The sequence below is a fragment of the Salvelinus fontinalis genome, chromosome 11, assembly GCF_029448725.1.
Source record: "Salvelinus fontinalis isolate EN_2023a chromosome 11, ASM2944872v1, whole genome shotgun sequence".
Taxonomy (NCBI): Eukaryota; Metazoa; Chordata; class Actinopteri; order Salmoniformes; family Salmonidae; genus Salvelinus; species Salvelinus fontinalis.
The window spans coordinates 3177894-3197984 of record NC_074675.1 but is presented as its reverse complement, the minus strand read 5'-3'; the positions used below and the strand labels follow the sequence as shown (position 1 = coordinate 3197984).

Sequence of the window (20091 nt, the reverse complement as noted above, 5' to 3'; positions counted from 1 at the left end):
CTATGGTCTGTTCTGCTATATGTAGTCCATATCTCCCTCTGTAGGACGTCCTCTATGGTCTGTTCTGCTATATGTAGTCCATATCTCCCTCTATGGTCTGTTCTGCTATATGTAGTCCATATCTCCCTCTATGGTCTGTTCTGCTATATGTAGTCCATATCTCCCTCTGTAGGACGTCCTCTATGGTCTGTTCTGCTGTATGTAGTCTATATCTCCCTCTATGGTCTGTTCTGCTATATGTAGTCCATATCTCCCTCTATGGTCTGTTCTGCTATATGTAGTCTATATCTCCCTCTATGGTCTGTTCTGCTATATGTAGTCTATATCTCCCTCTGTAGGACGTCCTCTATGGTCTGTTCTGCTATATGTAGTCCATATCTCCCTCTATGGTCTGTTCTGCTGTATGTAGTCCACATCTCCCTCTATGGTCTGTTCTGCTATATGTAGTCCATATCTCCCTCTATGGTCTGTTCTGCTGTATGTAGTCCATATCTCCCTCTATGGTCTGTTCTGCTATATGTAGTCCATATCTCCCTCTATGGTCTGTTCTGCTATATGTAGTCCATATCTCCCTCTATGGTCTGTTCTGCTATATGTAGTCCATATCTCCCTCTATGGTCTGTTCTGCTATATGTAGTCTATATCTCCCTCTGTAGGACGTCCTCTATGGTCTGTTCTGCTATATGTAGTCCATATCTCCCTCTATGGTCTGTTCTGCTATATGTAGTCCATATCTCCCTCTATGGTCTGTTCTGCTATATGTAGTCCATATCTCCCTCTGTAGGACGTCCTCTATGGTCTGTTCTGCTATATGTAGTCCATATCTCCCTCTATGGTCTGTTCTGCTATATGTAGTCCATATCTCCCTCTATGGTCTGTTCTGCTATATGTAGTCCATATCTCCCTCTATGGTCTGTTCTGCTATATGTAGTCCATATCTCCCTCTATGGTCTGTTCTGCTATATGTAGTCCATATCTCCCTCTATGGTCTGTTCTGCTATATGTAGTCCATATCTCCCTCTATGGTCTGTTCTGCTATATGTAGTCCATATCTCCCTCTATGGTCTGTTCTGCTATATGTAGTCCATATCTCCCTCTATGGTCTGTTCTGCTATATGTAGTCTATATCTCCCTCTATGGTCTGTTCTGCTATATGTAGTCCATATCTCCCTCTATGGTCTGTTCTGCTATATGTAGTCCATATCTCCCTCTATGGTCTGTTCTGCTATATGTAGTCCATATCTCCCTCTATGGTCTGTTCTGCTATATGTAGTCCATATCTCCCTCTATGGTCTGTTCTGCTATATGTAGTCCATATCTCCCTCTATGGTCTGTTCTGCTATATGTAGTCCATATCTCCCTCTATGGTCTGTTCTGCTATATGTAGTCCATATCTCCCTCTATGGTCTGTTCTGCTATATGTAGTCCATATCTCCCTCTATGGTCTGTTCTGCTATATGTAGTCCATATCTCCCTCTATGGTCTGTTCTGCTATATGTAGTCCATATCTCCCTCTATGGTCTGTTCTGCTATATGTAGTCTATATCTCCCTCTATGGTCTGTTCTGCTATATGTAGTCCATATCTCCCTCTATGGTCTGTTCTGCTATATGTAGTCCATATCTCCCTCTGTAGGACGTCCTCTATGGTCTGTTCTGCTGTATGTAGTCCATATCTCCCTCTGTAGGACGTCCTCTATGGTCTGTTCTGCTATATGTAGTCTATATCTCCCTCTATGGTCTGTTCTGCTATATGTAGTCTATATCTCCCTCTATGGTCTGTTCTGCTATATGTAGTCCATATCTCCCTCTATGGTCTGTTCTGCTGTATGTAGTCCATATCTCCCTCTATGGTCTGTTCTGCTATATGTAGTCCATATCTCCCTCTATGGTCTGTTCTGCTATATGTAGTCCATATCTCCCTCTGGCGTCCTCTATGGTCTGTTCTGCTATATGTAGTCCATATCTCCCTCTATGGTCTGTTCTGCTATATGTAGTCCATATCTCCCTCTATGGTCTGTTCTGCTGTATGTAGTCCATATCTCCCTCTATGGTCTGTTCTGCTATATGTAGTCTATATCTCCCTCTATGGTCTGTTCTGCTATATGTAGTCCATATCTCCCTCTATGGTCTGTTCTGCTATATGTAGTCCATATCTCCCTCTGTGGACGTCCTCTATGGTCTGTTCTGCTGTATGTAGTCCATATCTCCCTCTGTAGGACGTCCTCTATGGTCTGTTCTGCTATATGTAGTCTATATCTCCCTCTATGGTCTGTTCTGCTGTATGTAGTCCATATCTCCCTCTATGGTCTGTTCTGCTGTATGTAGTCCATATCTCCCTCTATGGTCTGTTCTGCTGTATGTAGTCCATATCTCCCTCTATGGTCTGTTCTGCTGTATGTAGTCCATATCTCCCTCTATGGTCTGTTCTGCTATATGTAGTCCATATCTCCCTCTATGGTCTGTTCTGCTATATGTAGTCCATATCTCCCTCTATGGTCTGTTCTGCTGTATGTAGTCCATATCTCCCTCTATGGTCTGTTCTGCTATATGTAGTCCATATCTCCCTCTATGGTCTGTTCTGCTATATGTAGTCCATATCTCCCTCTATGGTCTGTTCTGCTATATGTAGTCCATATCTCCCTCTATGGTCTGTTCTGCTATATGTAGTCCATATCTCCCTCTATGGTCTGTTCTGCTATATGTAGTCCATATCTCCCTCTATGGTCTGTTCTGCTATATGTAGTCCATATCTCCCTCTATGGTCTGTTCTGCTATATGTAGTCCATATCTCCCTCTATGGTCTGTTCTGCTATATGTAGTCCATATCTCCCTCTGTAGGACGTCCTCTATGGTCTGTTCTGCTATATGTAGTCCATATCTCCCTCTATGGTCTGTTCTGCTATATGTAGTCCATATCTCCCTCTATGGTCTGTTCTGCTGTATGTAGTCTATATCTCCCTCTATGGTCTGTTCTGCTATATGTAGTCCATATCTCCCTCTATGGTCTGTTCTGCTATATGTAGTCTATATCTCCCTCTATGGTCTGTTCTGCTGTATGTAGTCCATATCTCCCTCTGTAGGACGTCCTCTATGGTCTGTTCTGCTGTATGTAGTCCATATCTCCCTCTATGGTCTGTTCTGCTATATGTAGTCCATATCTCCCTCTATGGTCTGTTCTGCTATATGTAGTCCATATCTCCCTCTATGGTCTGTTCTGCTATATGTAGTCCATATCTCCCTCTATGGTCTGTTCTGCTATATGTAGTCCATATCTCCCTCTATGGTCTGTTCTGCTATATGTAGTCCATATCTCCCTCTGTAGGACGTCCTCTATGGTCTGTTCTGCTATATGTAGTCCATATCTCCCTCTATGGTCTGTTCTGCTGTATGTAGTCTATATCTCCCTCTATGGTCTGTTCTGCTATATGTAGTCCATATCTCCCTCTGTAGGACGTCCTCTATGGTCTGTTCTGCTATATGTAGTCTATATCTCCCTCTATGGTCTGTTCTGCTATATGTAGTCTATATCTCCCTCTGTAGGACGTCCTCTATGGTCTGTTCTGCTATATGTAGTCCATATCTCCCTCTATGGTCTGTTCTGCTATATGTAGTCCATATCTCCCTCTATGGTCTGTTCTGCTGTATGTAGTCCATATCTCCCTCTATGGTCTGTTCTGCTGTATGTAGTCCATATCTCCCTCTGTAGGACGTCCTCTATGGTCTGTTCTGCTATATGTAGTCCATATCTCCCTCTATGGTCTGTTCTGCTATATGTAGTCCATATCTCCCTCTGTAGGACGTCCTCTATGGTCTGTTCTGCTATATGTAGTCCATATCTCCCTCTATGGTCTGTTCTGCTGTATGTAGTCCATATCTCCCTCTATGGTCTGTTCTGCTATATGTAGTCCATATCTCCCTCTATGGTCTGTTCTGCTATATGTAGTCCATATCTCCCTCTATGGTCTGTTCTGCTATATGTAGTCTATATCTCCCTCTATGGTCTGTTCTGCTATATGTAGTCCATATCTCCCTCTGTAGGACGTCCTCTATGGTCTGTTCTGCTGTATGTAGTCCATATCTCCCTCTCGCCCATGGTCTGTTCTGCTATATGTAGTCCATATCTCCCTCTATGGTCTGTTCTGCTATATGTAGTCCATATCTCCCTCTGTAGGACGTCCTCTATGGTCTGTTCTGCTATATGTAGTCCATATCTCCCTCTATGGTCTGTTCTGCTATATGTAGTCCATATCTCCCTCTATGGTCTGTTCTGCTGTATGTAGTCCATATCTCCCTCTGTAGGACGTCCTCTATGGTCTGTTCTGCTATATGTAGTCCATATCTCCCTCTATGGTCTGTTCTGCTATATGTAGTCCATATCTCCCTCTGTAGGACGTCCTCTATGGTCTGTTCTGCTATATGTAGTCCATATCTCCCTCTATGGTCTGTTCTGCTGTATGTAGTCCATATCTCCCTCTATGGTCTGTTCTGCTATATGTAGTCCATATCTCCCTCTATGGTCTGTTCTGCTATATGTAGTCCATATCTCCCTCTATGGTCTGTTCTGCTATATGTAGTCTATATCTCCCTCTATGGTCTGTTCTGCTATATGTAGTCCATATCTCCCTCTGTAGGACGTCCTCTATGGTCTGTTCTGCTGTATGTAGTCCATATCTCCCTCTATGGTCTGTTCTGCTATATGTAGTCTATATCTCCCTCTGTAGGACGTCCTCTATGGTCTGTTCTGCTATATGTAGTCCATATCTCCCTCTATGGTCTGTTCTGCTATATGTAGTCCATATCTCCCTCTATGGTCTGTTCTGCTGTATGTAGTCTATATCTCCCTCTATGGTCTGTTCTGCTATATGTAGTCTATATCTCCCTCTGTAGGACGTCCTCTATGGTCTGTTCTGCTATATGTAGTCTATATCTCCCTCTATGGTCTGTTCTGCTATATGTAGTCTATATCTCCCTCTATGGTCTGTTCTGCTATATGTAGTCTATATCTCCCTCTGTAGGACGTCCTCTATGGTCTGTTCTGCTATATGTAGTCTATATCTCCCTCTATGGTCTGTTCTGCTATATGTAGTCCATATCTCCCTCTATGGTCTGTTCTGCTATATGTAGTCTATATCTCCCTCTATGGTCTGTTCTGCTATATGTAGTCCATATCTCCCTCTATGGTCTGTTCTGCTATATGTAGTCCATATCTCCCTCTATGGTCTGTTCTGCTATATGTAGTCCATATCTCCCTCTATGGTCTGTTCTGCTATATGTAGTCCATATCTCCCTCTATGGTCTGTTCTGCTGTATGTAGTCCATATCTCCCTCTATGGTCTGTTCTGCTATATGTAGTCCATATCTCCCTCTATGGTCTGTTCTGCTGTATGTAGTCCATATCTCCCTCTATGGTCTGTTCTGCTATATGTAGTCCATATCTCCCTCTATGGTCTGTTCTGCTGTATGTAGTCCATATCTCCCTCTATGGTCTGTTCTGCTATATGTAGTCCATATCTCCCTCTATGGTCTGTTCTGCTATATGTAGTCCATATCTCCCTCTATGGTCTGTTCTGCTGTATGTAGTCCATATCTCCCTCTGTAGGACGTCCTCTATGGTCTGTTCTGCTGTATGTAGTCCATATCTCCCTCTATGGTCTGTTCTGCTATATGTAGTCCACATCTCCCTCTATGGTCTGTTCTGCTATATGTAGTCTATATCTCCCTCTATGGTCTGTTCTGCTGTATGTAGTCTATATCTCCCTCTATGGTCTGTTCTGCTGTATGTAGTCCATATCTCCCTCTATGGTCTGTTCTGCTATATGTAGTCCATATCTCCCTCTATGGTCTGTTCTGCTATATGTAGTCTATATCTCCCTCTATGGTCTGTTCTGCTGTATGTAGTCCATATCTCCCTCTATGGTCTGTTCTGCTATATGTAGTCTATATCTCCCTCTATGGTCTGTTCTGCTGTATGTAGTCCATATCTCCCTCTGTAAGACGTCCTCTATGGTCTGTTCTGCTATATGTAGTCCATATCTCCCTCTATGGTCTGTTCTGCTATATGTAGTCCATATCTCCCTCTATGGTCTGTTCTGCTATATGTAGTCCATATCTCCCTCTGTAGGACGTCCTCTATGGTCTGTTCTGCTGTATGTAGTCCATATCTCCCTCTATGGTCTGTTCTGCTATATGTAGTCCATATCTCCCTCTATGGTCTGTTCTGCTATATGTAGTCCACATCTCCCTCTATGGTCTGTTCTGCTATATGTAGTCCATATCTCCCTCTATGGTCTGTTCTGCTGTATGTAGTCCATATCTCCCTCTATGGTCTGTTCTGCTATATGTAGTCCATATCTCCCTCTGTGGTCTGTTCTGCTATATGTAGTCCATATCTCCCTCTATGGTCTGTTCTGCTGTATGTAGTCCATATCTCCCTCTATGGTCTGTTCTGCTATATGTAGTCCATATCTCCCTCTATGGTCTGTTCTGCTGTATGTAGTCTATATCTCCCTCTATGGTCTGTTCTGCTATATGTAGTCCATATCTCCCTCTATGGTCTGTTCTGCTATATGTAGTCCATATCTCCCTCTATGGTCTGTTCTGCTATATGTAGTCTATATCTCCCTCTGTAGGACGTCCTCTATGGTCTGTTCTGCTATATGTAGTCCATATCTCCCTCTATGGTCTGTTCTGCTATATGTAGTCCATATCTCCCTCTATGGTCTGTTCTGCTATATGTAGTCCATATCTCCCTCTATGGTCTGTTCTGCTGTATGTAGTCCATATCTCCCTCTATGGTCTGTTCTGCTATATGTAGTCCATATCTCCCTCTATGGTCTGTTCTGCTATATGTAGTCCATATCTCCCTCTATGGTCTGTTCTGCTATATGTAGTCTATATCTCCCTCTATGGTCTGTTCTGCTATATGTAGTCTATATCTCCCTCTGTAGGACGTCCTCTATGGTCTGTTCTGCTGTATGTAGTCCATATCTCCCTCTATGGTCTGTTCTGCTGTATGTAGTCCATATCTCCCTCTATGGTCTGTTCTGCTATATGTAGTCCATATCTCCCTCTATGGTCTGTTCTGCTATATGTAGTCCATATCTCCCTCTATGGTCTGTTCTGCTATATGTAGTCTATATCTCCCTCTGTAGGACGTCCTCTATGGTCTGTTCTGCTGTATGTAGTCTATATCTCCCTCTGTAGGACGTCCTCTATGGTCTGTTCTGCTATATGTAGTCCATATCTCCCTCTATGGTCTGTTCTGCTATATGTAGTCCATATCTCCCTCTATGGTCTGTTCTGCTATATGTAGTCCATATCTCCCTCTATGGTCTGTTCTGCTATATGTAGTCCATATCTCCCTCTATGGTCTGTTCTGCTGTATGTAGTCTATATCTCCCTCTGTGGTCTGTTCTGCTATATGTAGTCTATATCTCCCTCTGTAGGACGTCCTCTATGGTCTGTTCTGCTGTATGTAGTCTATATCTCCCTCTATGGTCTGTTCTGCTATATGTAGTCCATATCTCCCTCTATGGTCTGTTCTGCTATATGTAGTCCATATCTCCCTCTGTAGAATGATTGCATTTGTGAGTTTTCTGGGTGAGTCTCTTAAAGAGCCACTGAACATGCCGATTGGCACATAATGTTTTTTCTTTTGCTCATTAGAAAAACTAGATTTCAGTGTTGAAGGTGTGTCTCCTGACAGAATCCACATTTGGTTAATGGTGTTTGTCCCTCTAGAGACACTGTAGAGACGTTGTGGGCTGGAAGCCTATTTCACTTCCTCAAAATCCCCAGAATGAATCTAACAACAATTTTTATAATTTTTTAAAAATGTTGACATTTTTGCCGATGGATGTTTTAGTTACGCAAGTTCACATCTAAGGTGTTTTGTGCAGAATTTCTCCAGTTAAAATATACTCCACGTTTTGTCTTACGTTAACAGTCAGAGCTGCTGGCCAGTGTAGACCAGTGACACAATTTCAATTGAATTAATTTGTCGCCGCTCCAGAACCTCCCATAAGAGTTGAGATCTGGGGACTGAGACGACCATGGAATACGGTTGCCATGGTTTTCCTGCTCATCAGACCATTCAGTGACCCCCCCCTACTGTCTTGTGGATGGGGGGCATTGTCATCTTATGGGGCCATAGCCATGGTACCCAAAATAATGGCCTGCCCTGCATTTTTATACATGACCCTAAGCATGATGGGATGTTAATTGCTTAATGAACTCAGGAATCACACCTGTGTGGAAGCACCTGCTTTCAATATACTTTGTTTTCCCTCATTTAGTCAAAGAGTTTCCATTTTATTTTTGGGGCAGTTTACCTGAGTGGTCTGCTCTCTCCTCTCCCTGGTTGTAGGTATCTGATGTACACTCTGGACCAGTATGTAGAGAGTGATTATACAGTAGTGTACTTCCACCATGGTCTCCGCAGCAGCAACAAGCCCTCGCTACAATGGCTACGAAACGCATACAAAGAATTTGACAGGAAGTAAGTCACCTTGACCTCTGACCTAGGACTTTTCAAGCCCTCTCAATCAAAATATAACTCGACGAGACAGTTTTTCCAGAATTATGTTTACCCTGGTGTGTGTGTGTGTGTGTGTGTGTGTGTGTCAATGTATTTCCTGACAGGTACAAGAAGAACCTGAAAGCCCTCTATGTTGTCCATCCTACTAACTTTATCAGAATCCTCTGGAATATATTCCAACCACTCATCAGGTATGGTGCCCAGTCATCTATCTACAGTAATAATCTATAATACAGTATATTCCAACCACTCATCAGGAATGGTGCCCAGTCATTTTTCTACAGTAATAATCTAGAATACAGTATATTCCAACCAATCAGGTATGGTGCCCAGTCATCTTTCTACGGTAATAATCTAGAATACAGTATATTCCAACCACTCATCAGGTATGGTGCCCAGTCATCTTTCTACGGTAATAATCTAGAATACAGTATATTCCAACCACTCAGGTATGGTGCCCAGTCATCTTTCTACAGTAAAGATGCCATTCAGGCCTGTACTGTACAAGTCTGGTCTCCACAACAGTATTCATGGCTATGAAAGACATTTGGCATATTGACTGACCTTTCTAACTCTCTGTTCTTCCTGTTTTAGTCACAAGTTTGGTAAGAAGCTGACCTATGTGAACTACCTGGCTGAGCTCAGAGATCACCTGAGCTGGGATCAGCTCATCATCCCACCTGATGTCCTCAGGTAGGTTACACCTCTATACCACTACCTTACCCTGACCCCTGACCTTAACCCTGACTACCTGGCTGAGCTCAGAGACCACCTGATGTCCTCAGGTAGGTTACACCTCTATACCACTACCTTACCCTGACCCCTGACCTTAACCCAAACTACCTGGCTGAGCTCAGAGATCACCTGATGTCCTCAGGTAGGTTATTCATGTATCCAACCAACCACGGAGGTAGTGTACTGTATTCCTGTATGTAACATACAGTTGAAGTTGGAAGTTTACATACACCTTAGCCAAATACATTTAAACTCAGGTTTTTAACAATTCCTGACATTTAATCCTAGTAAAAATTCCCTGTCTTAGGTCAGTTAGGATCACCACTTTATTTTAAGAATGTGAAATGTCAGAAGAATTGTAGAGAGAATGATTTATTTCAGGTTTTATTTCTTTCATCACATTCCCAGTGGGTCAGAAGTTTACATACACTCAATTAGTATTTGGTAGCGTTGCCTTTAAATTGTTTAACTTGGGTCAAACATTTCGGGTAGCCTTCCACAAGCTTCCCACAATAAGTTGGGTGAATTTTGGCCCATTCCTCCTGACAGAGCTGGTGTAACTGAGTCAGGTTTGTAGGCCTCCTTGCTCGCACACACTTTTTCAGTTCTGCCTACATATTTTCCACAGGATTGAGGTCAGTGCTTTGTGATGGCCACTCCAATACCTTGACTTTGTTGTCCTTAAGCCATTTTGCCACAACTTTGGAAGTATGCTTGGGGTCATTGTCCATTTGGAAGACCCATTTGTGACCAAGCTTTAACTTCCTGATTGATGTCTTGAGATGTTGCTTCAATATATCCACATAATTTTCCTGCCTCATGATGCCATCTATTTTGTGAAGTGCACCAGTCCCTCCTGCAGCAAAGCACCTCCACAACATGATGCTGCCACCCCCGTGCTTCACGGTTGGGATGGTGTTCTTCGGCTTGCAAGCCTCCCCCTTTTTCCTCCAAACATAACGATGGTCATTATGTCCAAACAGTTCTATTTTTGTTTCATCAGACCAGAGGACATTTCTCCAAAAAGTATGATCTTTGTTCCCATCTGCAGTTCCAAACCATAGTCTGGCTTTTTTTATGATGGTTTTGGAGCAGTGGCTTCTTCCTTGCTGAGCGGCCTTTCAGGTTATGTCAATATAGGACTCGTTTTACTGTGGATATAGATACTTTTGTACCTGTTTCCTCCAGCATCTTCACAAGGTCCTCTGCTGTTGTTCTGGGATTGATTTGCACTTTTCGCACCAAAGTACGTTCATCTCTAGGAGACAGAACGCGTCTCCTTCCTGAGCGGTATGACGGCTGCGTGGTCCCATGGTGTTTCTACTTGCGTACTATTGTTTGTACAGGTGAACGTGGTACCTTCAGGTGTTTGGAAATTGCTCCCAAGGATGAACCAGACTTTTTTTCTGAGGTCTTGGCTGATTTATTTGGATTTTCCCATGATGTCAAGCAAAGAGGCACTGAGTTTGAAGGTAGGCCTTGAAATACATCCACAGGTACTCAAATGATGTCAATTAGCCTATCAGATTTACATTTACATTTTAGTCATTTAGCAGACGCTCTTATCCAGAGCGACTTACAGTAGAGTGCATACATTTTATTACATTTTTACATTACATACTGAGACAAGGATATCCCTACCGGCCAAACCCTCCCTAACCCGGACGACGCTATGCCAATTGTGCGTCGCCCCACGGACCTCCCGGTTGCGGCCGGCTGCGACAGAGCCTGGGCGCGAACCCAGAGACTCTGGTGGCGCAGCTAGCACTGCGATGCAGTGCCCTAGACCACTGCGCCACCCGGGAGGCCGCTTCTAAAGCCATGTCATCATTTTCTGAAATTTTCCAAGCTATTTAAAAGGTACAGTCAACCTTAGTATGTAAACTTCTGACCCACTGGAATTGTGATACAGTGAATTAGAAGGGAAATAATCTGTCGGTAAACAACTGTTAGAAAAATGACTTGTGTCATGCACAAAGGAGATGTCCTAACCGACTGCCAAAACTATAGTTTGTTATCAAGACATTAGTGGAGTGGTTGAAAAACGAGTTTTAATAACTCCTACCTAAGTGTATGTAAACTTCCGACTTCAACAGTATATGACCATGTATTTACTACAGGCATGACGAGAGGCTGCAGGCGGCCCAGAAGGGAGGTGTGCGCCCCTCATCTAAGACTCCTCCCCCCAGACCTCCTCTGCCCACACAGCAGTTTGGAGTCAGCCTGCAATAGTGAGTATTTAGCCGAGTCCCCTTTAATCGTCCGCCCCCCCGTCCCCCCGTCCCCAGCCGCTCCATATTTCCACCATGGTTATGCCAACTAATATGCTGTACCATACTGCATGCCTACTGAACTAGACGTGTTCTGTTTCCAGTATTGGTGAGAAGAACCAGGGAGTGATGATCCCTCCTGTGATGTCCCAGACTGTGTCTTATCTCAAAGACAAAGGTAAGAAGATAGGAGCTGTCTGATAGGACCTTGGATCAGGTACAAGACCTCTACTGTAATAGTTGAGGTAGGAGCTGTCTGATAGGACCTTGGATCAGGTGCAGGACCTCTACTGTAATAGTTGAGGTAGGAGCTGTCTGATAGAACCTTGGATCAGGTACAGGGACCTCTACTGTAATAGTTGAGCTAGGAGTTGTCTGATAGGACCTTGGATCAGGTACAAGACCTCTACAGGTAGGAGCTGTCTGATAGGACCTTGGTACAGGACCTCTACTGTAATAGTTGAGGTAGGAGCTGTCTGATAGGACCTTGGATCAGGTACAAGACCTCTACAGGTAGGAGCTGTCTGATAGGACCTTGGATCAGGTACAAGACCTCTACAGTAATAGTTGAGGTAGGAGCTGTCTGATAGGACCTTGGATCAGGTACAAGACCTCTACAGTAATAGTTGAGGTAGGAGCTGTCTGATAGGACCTTGGATCAGGTACAGGACCTCTACTGTAATAGTTGAGGTAGAAGCTGTCTGATAGGACCTTGGTACAGGACCTCTACTGTAATAGTTGAGGTAGGAGCTGTCTGATAGGACCTTGGATCAGGTACAAGACCTCTACAGTAATAGTTGAGGTAGGAGCTGTCTGATAGGACCTTGGATCAGGTACAAGACCTCTACTGTAATAGTTTAGGTAGGAGCTGTCTGATAGGACCTTGGATCAGGTACAAGACCTCTACAGTAATAGTTGAGGTAGGAGCTGTCTGATAGGACCTTGGATCAGGTACAAGACCTCTACAGTAATAGTTGAGGTAGGAGCTGTCTGATAGGACCTTGGATCAGGTACAAGACCTCTACAGTAATAGTTGAGGTAGGAGCTGTCTGATAGGACCTTGGATCAGGTACAAGACCTCTACTGTAATAGTTGAGGTAGGAGCTGTCTGATAGGACCTTGGATCAGGTACAGGACCTCTAGAGTAATAGTTGAGGTAGGAGCTGTCTGATAGGACCTTGGATCAGGTACAAGACCTCTACTGTAACAGTTGAGGTAGGAGCTGTCTGATAGGACCTTGGATCAGGTACCTTTACAGTAATAGTTGAGGTAGGAGCTGTCTGATAGGACCTTGGATCAGGTACCTTTACAGTAATAGTTGAGGTAGGAGCTGTCTGATAGGACCTTGGATCAGGTACAAGACCTCTACAGTAATAGTTGAGGTAGAAGCTGTCTGATAGGACCTTGGTACAGGTACAAGACCTCTACAGTAATAGTTGAGGTAGAAGCTGTCTGATAGGACCTTGGTACAGGACCTCTAGAGTAATAGTTGAGGTAGGAGTTGTCTGATAGGACCTTGGATCAGGTACAAGACCTCTACAGTAATAGTTGAGGTAGGAGCTGTCTGATAGGACCTTGGATCAGGTGCAGGACCTCTACAGTAATATGTGTTGAGCTAGGAGTTGTCTGATAGGACCTTGGATCAGGTACAAGACCTCTACAGTAATAGTAGTTGAAGCTTTTCACTCCCTCCCACCTCTCCTCAGGCCTCCAGACAGAAGGTATCTTCAGGTACAGGACCTCTACAGTAATAGTAGTTGAAGCCTTTCACTCCCTCCCACCTCTCCTCAGGCCTCCAGACAGAAGGTATCTTCAGGTACAGGACCTCTACAGTAATAGTAGTTGAAGCCTTTCACTCCCTCCCACCTCTCCTCAGGCCTCCAGACAGAAGGTATCTTCAGGTACAGGACCTCTACAGTAATAGTAGTTGAAGCCTTTCACTCCCTCCCACCTCTCCTCAGGCCTCCAGACAGAAGGTATCTTCAGGTACAGGACCTCTACAGTAATAGTAGTTGAAGCCTTTCACTCCCTCCCACCTCTCCTCAGGCCTCCAGACAGAAGGTATCTTCAGGTACAGGACCTCTACAGTAATAGTAGTTGAAGCCTTTCACTCCCTCCCACCTCTCCTCAGGCCTCCAGACAGAAGGTATCTTCAGGAGGTCCGCTCGTGTTCAGCTCATCAAGGACGTCCAGAAGCTCTACAACCAGGGTGAGTTGGAACCTCTATAACATCCATAATAACCTTTATAACCTCTATAACATCCATAATAACCTTTATAACCTCCTATAAGCTCTACAACCAGGGTGAGTTGGAACCTCTATAACATCCATAATAACCTTCATAACCTCCTATAAGCTCTTTAACCAGGGTGAGATGGAACCTCTATAACCTCCATAATAACCTTTATAACCTCCTATAAGCTCTTTAACCAGGGTGAGATGGAACCTCTATAAGCTCCATAATAACCTTTATAACCTCCTATAAGCTCTTTAACCAGGGTGAGATGGAACCTCTATAACCTCCATAATAACCTTTATAACCTCCTATAAGCTCTACAACCAGGGTGAGATGGAACCTCTATAACCTCCATAATAACCTTTATAACCTCTATTAGCTCTTAGAAGGTATCTAAGAGCTAATAGAGCTAAAGGTATAGAAGGTACCAAGGTCCTATTAGCTCTACAACCAGGGTGAGATGGAACCTCTATAACCTCCATAATAACCTTTATAACCTCCTATAAGCTCTACAACCAGGATGAGATGGAACCTCTATAACCTCCATAATAACCTTTATAACCTCTAGCTCTATAACCAGGGTGAGATGGAACCTCTATAACCTCCATAATAACCTTTATAACCTCTAGCTCTATAACCAGGGTGAGATGGAACCTCTAACATCCATAATAACATCCATAATAACCTTTATAACCTCTATAACATCCATAATAACCTTTATAACCTCTATAGCATCCATAATAACATCCATAATAACCTTTATAACCTCTATAACATCCATAATAACCTTTTATAATCTCTAGCTCTACAACCAGGGTGAGATGGAACCTCTATAACCTCCATAATAACCTTTATAACCTCTAGCTCTACAACCAGGGTGAGATGGAACCTCTATAACCTCCATAATAACCTTTATAACCTCCTATAAGCTCTTTAACCAGAGGGAGAGGAGCTGGAACTGTGAGCCGAGGCAGGGCCGTGCGGGGTCTCTCGGGGCCCAGAGGCGGGGTCTCTCGGGGCCCAGAGGCGGGGTCTCTCGGGGCCCAGAGGCGGGGTCTCTCGGGGCCCAGAGGCGGGGTCTCTCGGGGCCCAGAGGCGGGGTCTCTCGGGGCCCAGAGGCGGGGTCTCTCGGGGCCCAGAGGCGGGGTCTCTCGGGGCCCAGAGGCGGGGTCTCTCGGGGCCCAGAGGCGGGGGCCCAGAGGCGGGGCCAGAGGCGGGGCACTAGCGGGGTCTCCTGGGGCCAGAGCCGAGGGCCGAGCGGGGTCTCCTGGGGCCAGAGGCGAGGTCTCTCGGGGGCCAGAGGCGGGGCTTTTATCTCTCACTACCAGGAAGCAGAGATCAATAATAATCCAGATCAACCTCTATCTCCTCTGATGACATCACAGCCTCATGTCCCCGCAGCACCACTTCCTGTCTGAGAACATGGTGAATCTGTTGACCCCAGCAGGCCAGCAGACTGAGTTTCCATGAGTCAAACCACTTCCTGTCTGAGAACATGGTGAACCTGTTGACCGCAGCAGACTGAGTTTCCATGAGTCAAACCACTTCCTGTCTGAGAACATGGTGAACCTGTTGACCGCAGCAGACTGAGTTTCCATGAGTCAAACCACTTCCTGTCTGAGAACATGGTGAACCTGTTGACCCCAGCAGGCTGAGTTTCCATGAGTCAAACCACTTCCTGTCTGAGAACATGGTGAACCTGTTGACCCCAGCAGGCTGAGTTTCCATGAGTCAAACCACTTCCTGTCTGAGAACATGGTGAACCAATCAACCACACACTAGATCCAGTACAGAGAAAGATTTGTAGAAAACATGACAATTATAACAATCAATAATTCCATTTCAATACTATGAATGTAGCATTTGCGTCAGGGTTGTCCATGGAATGGTTTCACTCTGGACTCAGATATCCTGTGTGCTCAGTATTGATAAACAAGTCCAATGGCCGCCATCTGTCAGAGGATGAATCTGTGGTCCAGGTTTTTAACTGCTCATTTAGTCTGTTATCAGGTCTCTGTTTCTCCTCCTCAGGGAAGCTCAGTTAGTCTGTTATCAGGTCTCTGTGTCTCCTCCTCAGGGAAGCTCATTTAGTCTGTTATCAGGTCTCTGTTTCTCCTCCTCAGGGAAGCTCAGTTAGTCTGTTATCAGGTTTCTGTGTCTCCTCCTCAGGGAAGCTCATTTAGTCTGTTATCAGGTCTCTGTGTCTCCTCCTCAGGGAAGCTCATTTAGTCTGTTATCAGGTCTCTGTTTCTCCTCCTCAGGGAAGCTCAGTTAGTCTGTTATCAGGTCTCTGTGTCTCCTCCTCAGGGAAGCTCATTTAGTCTGTTATCAGGTCTCTGTGTCTCCTCCTCAGGGAAGCTTATTTAGTCTGTTATCAGGTCTCTGTTTCTCCTCCTCAGGGAAGCTCAGTTAGTCTGTTATCAGGTCTCTGTGTCTCCTCCTCAGGGAAGCTGAGTTAGTCTGTTATCAGGTCTCTGTCTCTCCTCCTCAGGGAAGCTCAGTTAGTCTGTTATCAGGTGTCTGTCTCTCCTCCTCAGGGAAGCTCAGTTAGTCTGTTATCGGGTCTCTGTTTCTCCTCCTCAGGGAAGCTCAGTTAGTCTGTTATCAGGTCTCTGTGTCTCCTCCTCAGGGAAGCTCAGTTAGTCTGTTATCAGGTCTCTATGTCTCCTCCTCAGGGAAGCTCAGTTAGTATGTTATCAGGTCTCTGTCTCTCCTCCTCAGGGAAGCTCAGTTAGTCTGTTATCAGGTCTCTGTCTCTCTTCCTCAGGGAAGCTCAGCTAGTCTGTTATCAGGTCTCTGTCTCTCCTCCTCAGGGAAGCTCAGCTAGTCTGTTATCAGGTCTCTGTCTCTCCTCCTCAGGGAAGCTCAGCTAGTCTGTTATCAGGTCTCTGTCTCTCCTCCTCAGGGAAGCTCAGTTAGTCTGTTATCAGGTCTCTGTGTCTCCTCCTCAGGGAAGCTCAGTTAGTCTGTTATCAGGTCTCTATGTCTCCTCCTCAGGGAAGCTCAGTTAGTCTTTATCAGGTATATATGTCTCCTCAGGGAAGCTCAGTTAGTCTGTTATCGGGTCTCTGTCTCTCCTCCTCAGGGAAGCTCAGTTAGTCTGTTATCAGGTGTCTGTCTCTCCTCCTCAGGGAAGCTCAGTTAGTCTGTTATCAGGTCTCTGTGTCTCCTCCTCAGGGAAGCTCAGTTAGTCTGTTATCAGGTCTCTGTCTCTTCTCCTCAGGGAAGCTCAGCTAGTCTGTTATCAGGTCTCTGTCTCCTCCTCAGGGAAGCTCAGTACGTCTGTTATCAGGTCTCTGTCTCCTCCTCAGGGAAGCTCAGTTAGTCTGTTATCAGGTCTCTGTCTCCTCCTCAGGGAAGCTCAGTTAGTCTGTTACCAGGTCTCTGTCTTTCCTCAGGGAAGCTCATCTAGTCTGTTATCAGGTCTCTCTCCTCCTCAGGGAAGCTCAGTACGTCTGTTATCAGGTCTCTCTCCTCCTCAGGGAAGCTCAGTACGTCTGTTATCAGGTCTCTCTCCTCCTCAGGGAAGCTCAGTCTGTTATCAGGTCTCTCTCCTCCTCAGGGAAGCTCAGTCTGTTATCAGGTCTCTCTCCTCCTCAGGGAAGCTCAGTCTGTTATCAGGTCTCTCTCCTCCTCAGGGAAGCTCAGTACGTCTGTTATCAGGTCTCTCTCCTCCTCAGGGAAGCTCAGTCTGTTATCAGGTCTCTCTCCTCCTCAGGGAAGCTCAGTCTGTTATCAGGTCTCTCTCCTCCTCAGGGTAGCCCAGTACGTCTGTTATCAGGTCTCTCTCCTCCTCAGGGTAGCCCAGTACGTCTGTTATCAGGTCTCTCTCCTCCTCAGGGAAGCTCAGTCTGTTATCAGGTCTCTCTCCTCCTCAGGGAAGCCAGTGGTGTTTGAGCAGTATGGAGACATCCATGTGCCTGCTGTCATCCTGAAGACCTTCCTCAGAGAGCTACCTGAACCCCTGCTCACCTTCCCCCTCTACCGCCAGATACAGGACATGGTCCGTAAGTACATGTGCCTGCCGAGGCTTTAGCTCAGCAGGCTAACACAATGTTGTGACACGTAGGACACGGTCCAATAAAAAAAAGTGTTTTTCTAGAGTTCTCTGTCAGGGTTAGGGTTAGCAAGAGCAACATCATTGATGTATACAGAGAAAAGAGTCGACCCAAGAATTGAACCCTGTGGCACCCCCATAGAGACTGCCAGAGGTCCGGACAACAGGCCCTCCGATTTGACACATGGAACTCTATCAGAGAAGTAGTTGGTGAACCAGGCGAGGGCTACTAATAGGGATTGCAATAATTTCGGCAGATCATTTTAGAAAGAGAGGGTCCAGATTGTCTATCCCAGCTGATTTGTAGGGATACAGATCTTGCAGCTCTTTCAGAACATCAGCTGTCTGGATTTGTGTGAAGGAGAAGCGGGGGGGGGGGGGGCTTGGGCAAGTTTCTGCAGGGGGTGCAGAGCTGTTGGCCCGGGGTTGGGGTAGCCAGGTGGAAAGCATGGCCAGCCATAGACAAATGCTTATTGAAATGATCGATTATCGTGGATTTATCGGTGGTGACAGTGTTTCCTATCTTCAGAGCAGTGGGCAGCTGGGAGGAGGTGCTCTTATTCTCCATGGACTTTACAGTGTCCCAGAACCTTTTGGGAATTAGTGCTGCAGGATGCACATTTCTGTTTGAAAAAGCTAGCCTTTGCTTTCCTAACTGCTTGTGTATATTGGTTCCTGACTTCCTGGAAAAGTTGCATATCGCGGGGGCTATTCGATGCTAATGCAGTACGCCACAGGATGTTTTTGTGCTGGTCAAGGGCAGTCTGGGGTGAACCAAGGGCTATATCTGTTCTTATTTGTAATTTTTTTGAAAGGGGCATGCTTATTTAAGATGGTGAGGAAAGCACTTTTAAAGAGCAACCAGGCATACTTTACTGACGGAATGAGGTCAATATCCTTCCAGATACCCGGGCCAGTGAGGCAGTGATCGCTGAGATCCTGGTTGAAGACAGCAGAGGTGTATTTAGAGGGCAAGTTGGTCAGGATGAGGGTGCCCATGGTTACGGATTTAGGGTTGTACCTGGTAGGTTCCTTGATGATTTGTGTGAGATTGAGGGCGTCTAGCTTAGATTGTAGGACGGCCGGGGTGTTAAGCATAGCCCAGTTTAGGACAAGATTGGAATTCAAATCTCCAGATCCCAGACCATTGTGAAGTAGGAAACCTGCATCAATTGCCCAACTTCCTGAATTGGGTCACATATGAAACAGACTGGGTCACCACGGTCTATCGAGAACCTCAACATGCATTGTAATGTGTGACATACAGCTTGTTGTTCCAGGAGTGGAGAGCAGTCTACGAGTGAGCACCTGTAAACACATCCTAGAGAGTCTTCCAGAACACAACTACATGGTGTTGAAGTACCTGCTCTGTTTCCTGAACATGGTAATAACACCGCACGGCGACACACAACACCGCACGGCAACACCGCACGGCAACACACAACACCGCACGGCGACACACAACACCGCACGGCAACACACAACATGACACAACACCACACGGCAACACACAACATGACACAACACCGCACGGCAACACACAACACCACACGGCAACACACAACATGACACAACACCGCACGGCAACACACAACACCACACGGCAACACACAACATGACACAACACCGCACGGCAACACACAACACCGCACGGCAACACACAACATGACACAACACCGCACGGCGACACACAACACCGCACGGCAACACACAACATGACACAACACCGCACGGCAACACACAACATGACACAACACCGCACGGCAACACACAACACCGCACGGCAACACACAACATGACACAACACCGCACGGCAACACACAACATGACACAACACCGCACGGCAACACACAACATGACACAACACCGCACGGCAACACACAACACCGCACGGCAACACACAACATGACACAACACCGCACGGCAACACACAACATGACACAACACCGCACGGCGACACACAACACCGCACGGCAACACACAACACCGCACGGCAACACACAACATGACACAACACCGCACGGCAACACACAACACCGCACGGCAACACACAACACCGCACGGCAACACACAACATGACACAACACCGCACGGCAACACACAACATGACACAACACCGCACGGCAACACACAACATGACACAACACCGCACGGCAACACACAACATGACACAACACCGCACGGCAACACACAACATGACACAACACCGCACGGCAACACACAACATGACACAACACCGCACGGCAACACACAACA

The 20091-nt window shown here is 45.7% G+C and overlaps 1 protein-coding gene across 1 annotated transcript in view; it reads left to right on the top strand.

The window, feature by feature from the left end:
- Nucleotides 1-20091, top strand: part of LOC129864885 (rho GTPase-activating protein 8-like) — an 81173-nt gene that overhangs the window by 54082 nt on the left and 7000 nt on the right. The window contains exons 5-12 of the mRNA XM_055937187.1: nucleotides 8367-8498; nucleotides 8642-8728; nucleotides 9132-9230; nucleotides 11393-11503; nucleotides 11647-11720; nucleotides 13674-13751; nucleotides 17657-17785; nucleotides 19116-19219. Of these exons, the coding sequence (XP_055793162.1) occupies nucleotides 8367-8498; nucleotides 8642-8728; nucleotides 9132-9230; nucleotides 11393-11503; nucleotides 11647-11720; nucleotides 13674-13751; nucleotides 17657-17785; nucleotides 19116-19219 (814 nt within the window). The remainder of the gene's footprint in view (nucleotides 1-8366; nucleotides 8499-8641; nucleotides 8729-9131; nucleotides 9231-11392; nucleotides 11504-11646; nucleotides 11721-13673; nucleotides 13752-17656; nucleotides 17786-19115; nucleotides 19220-20091) is intronic.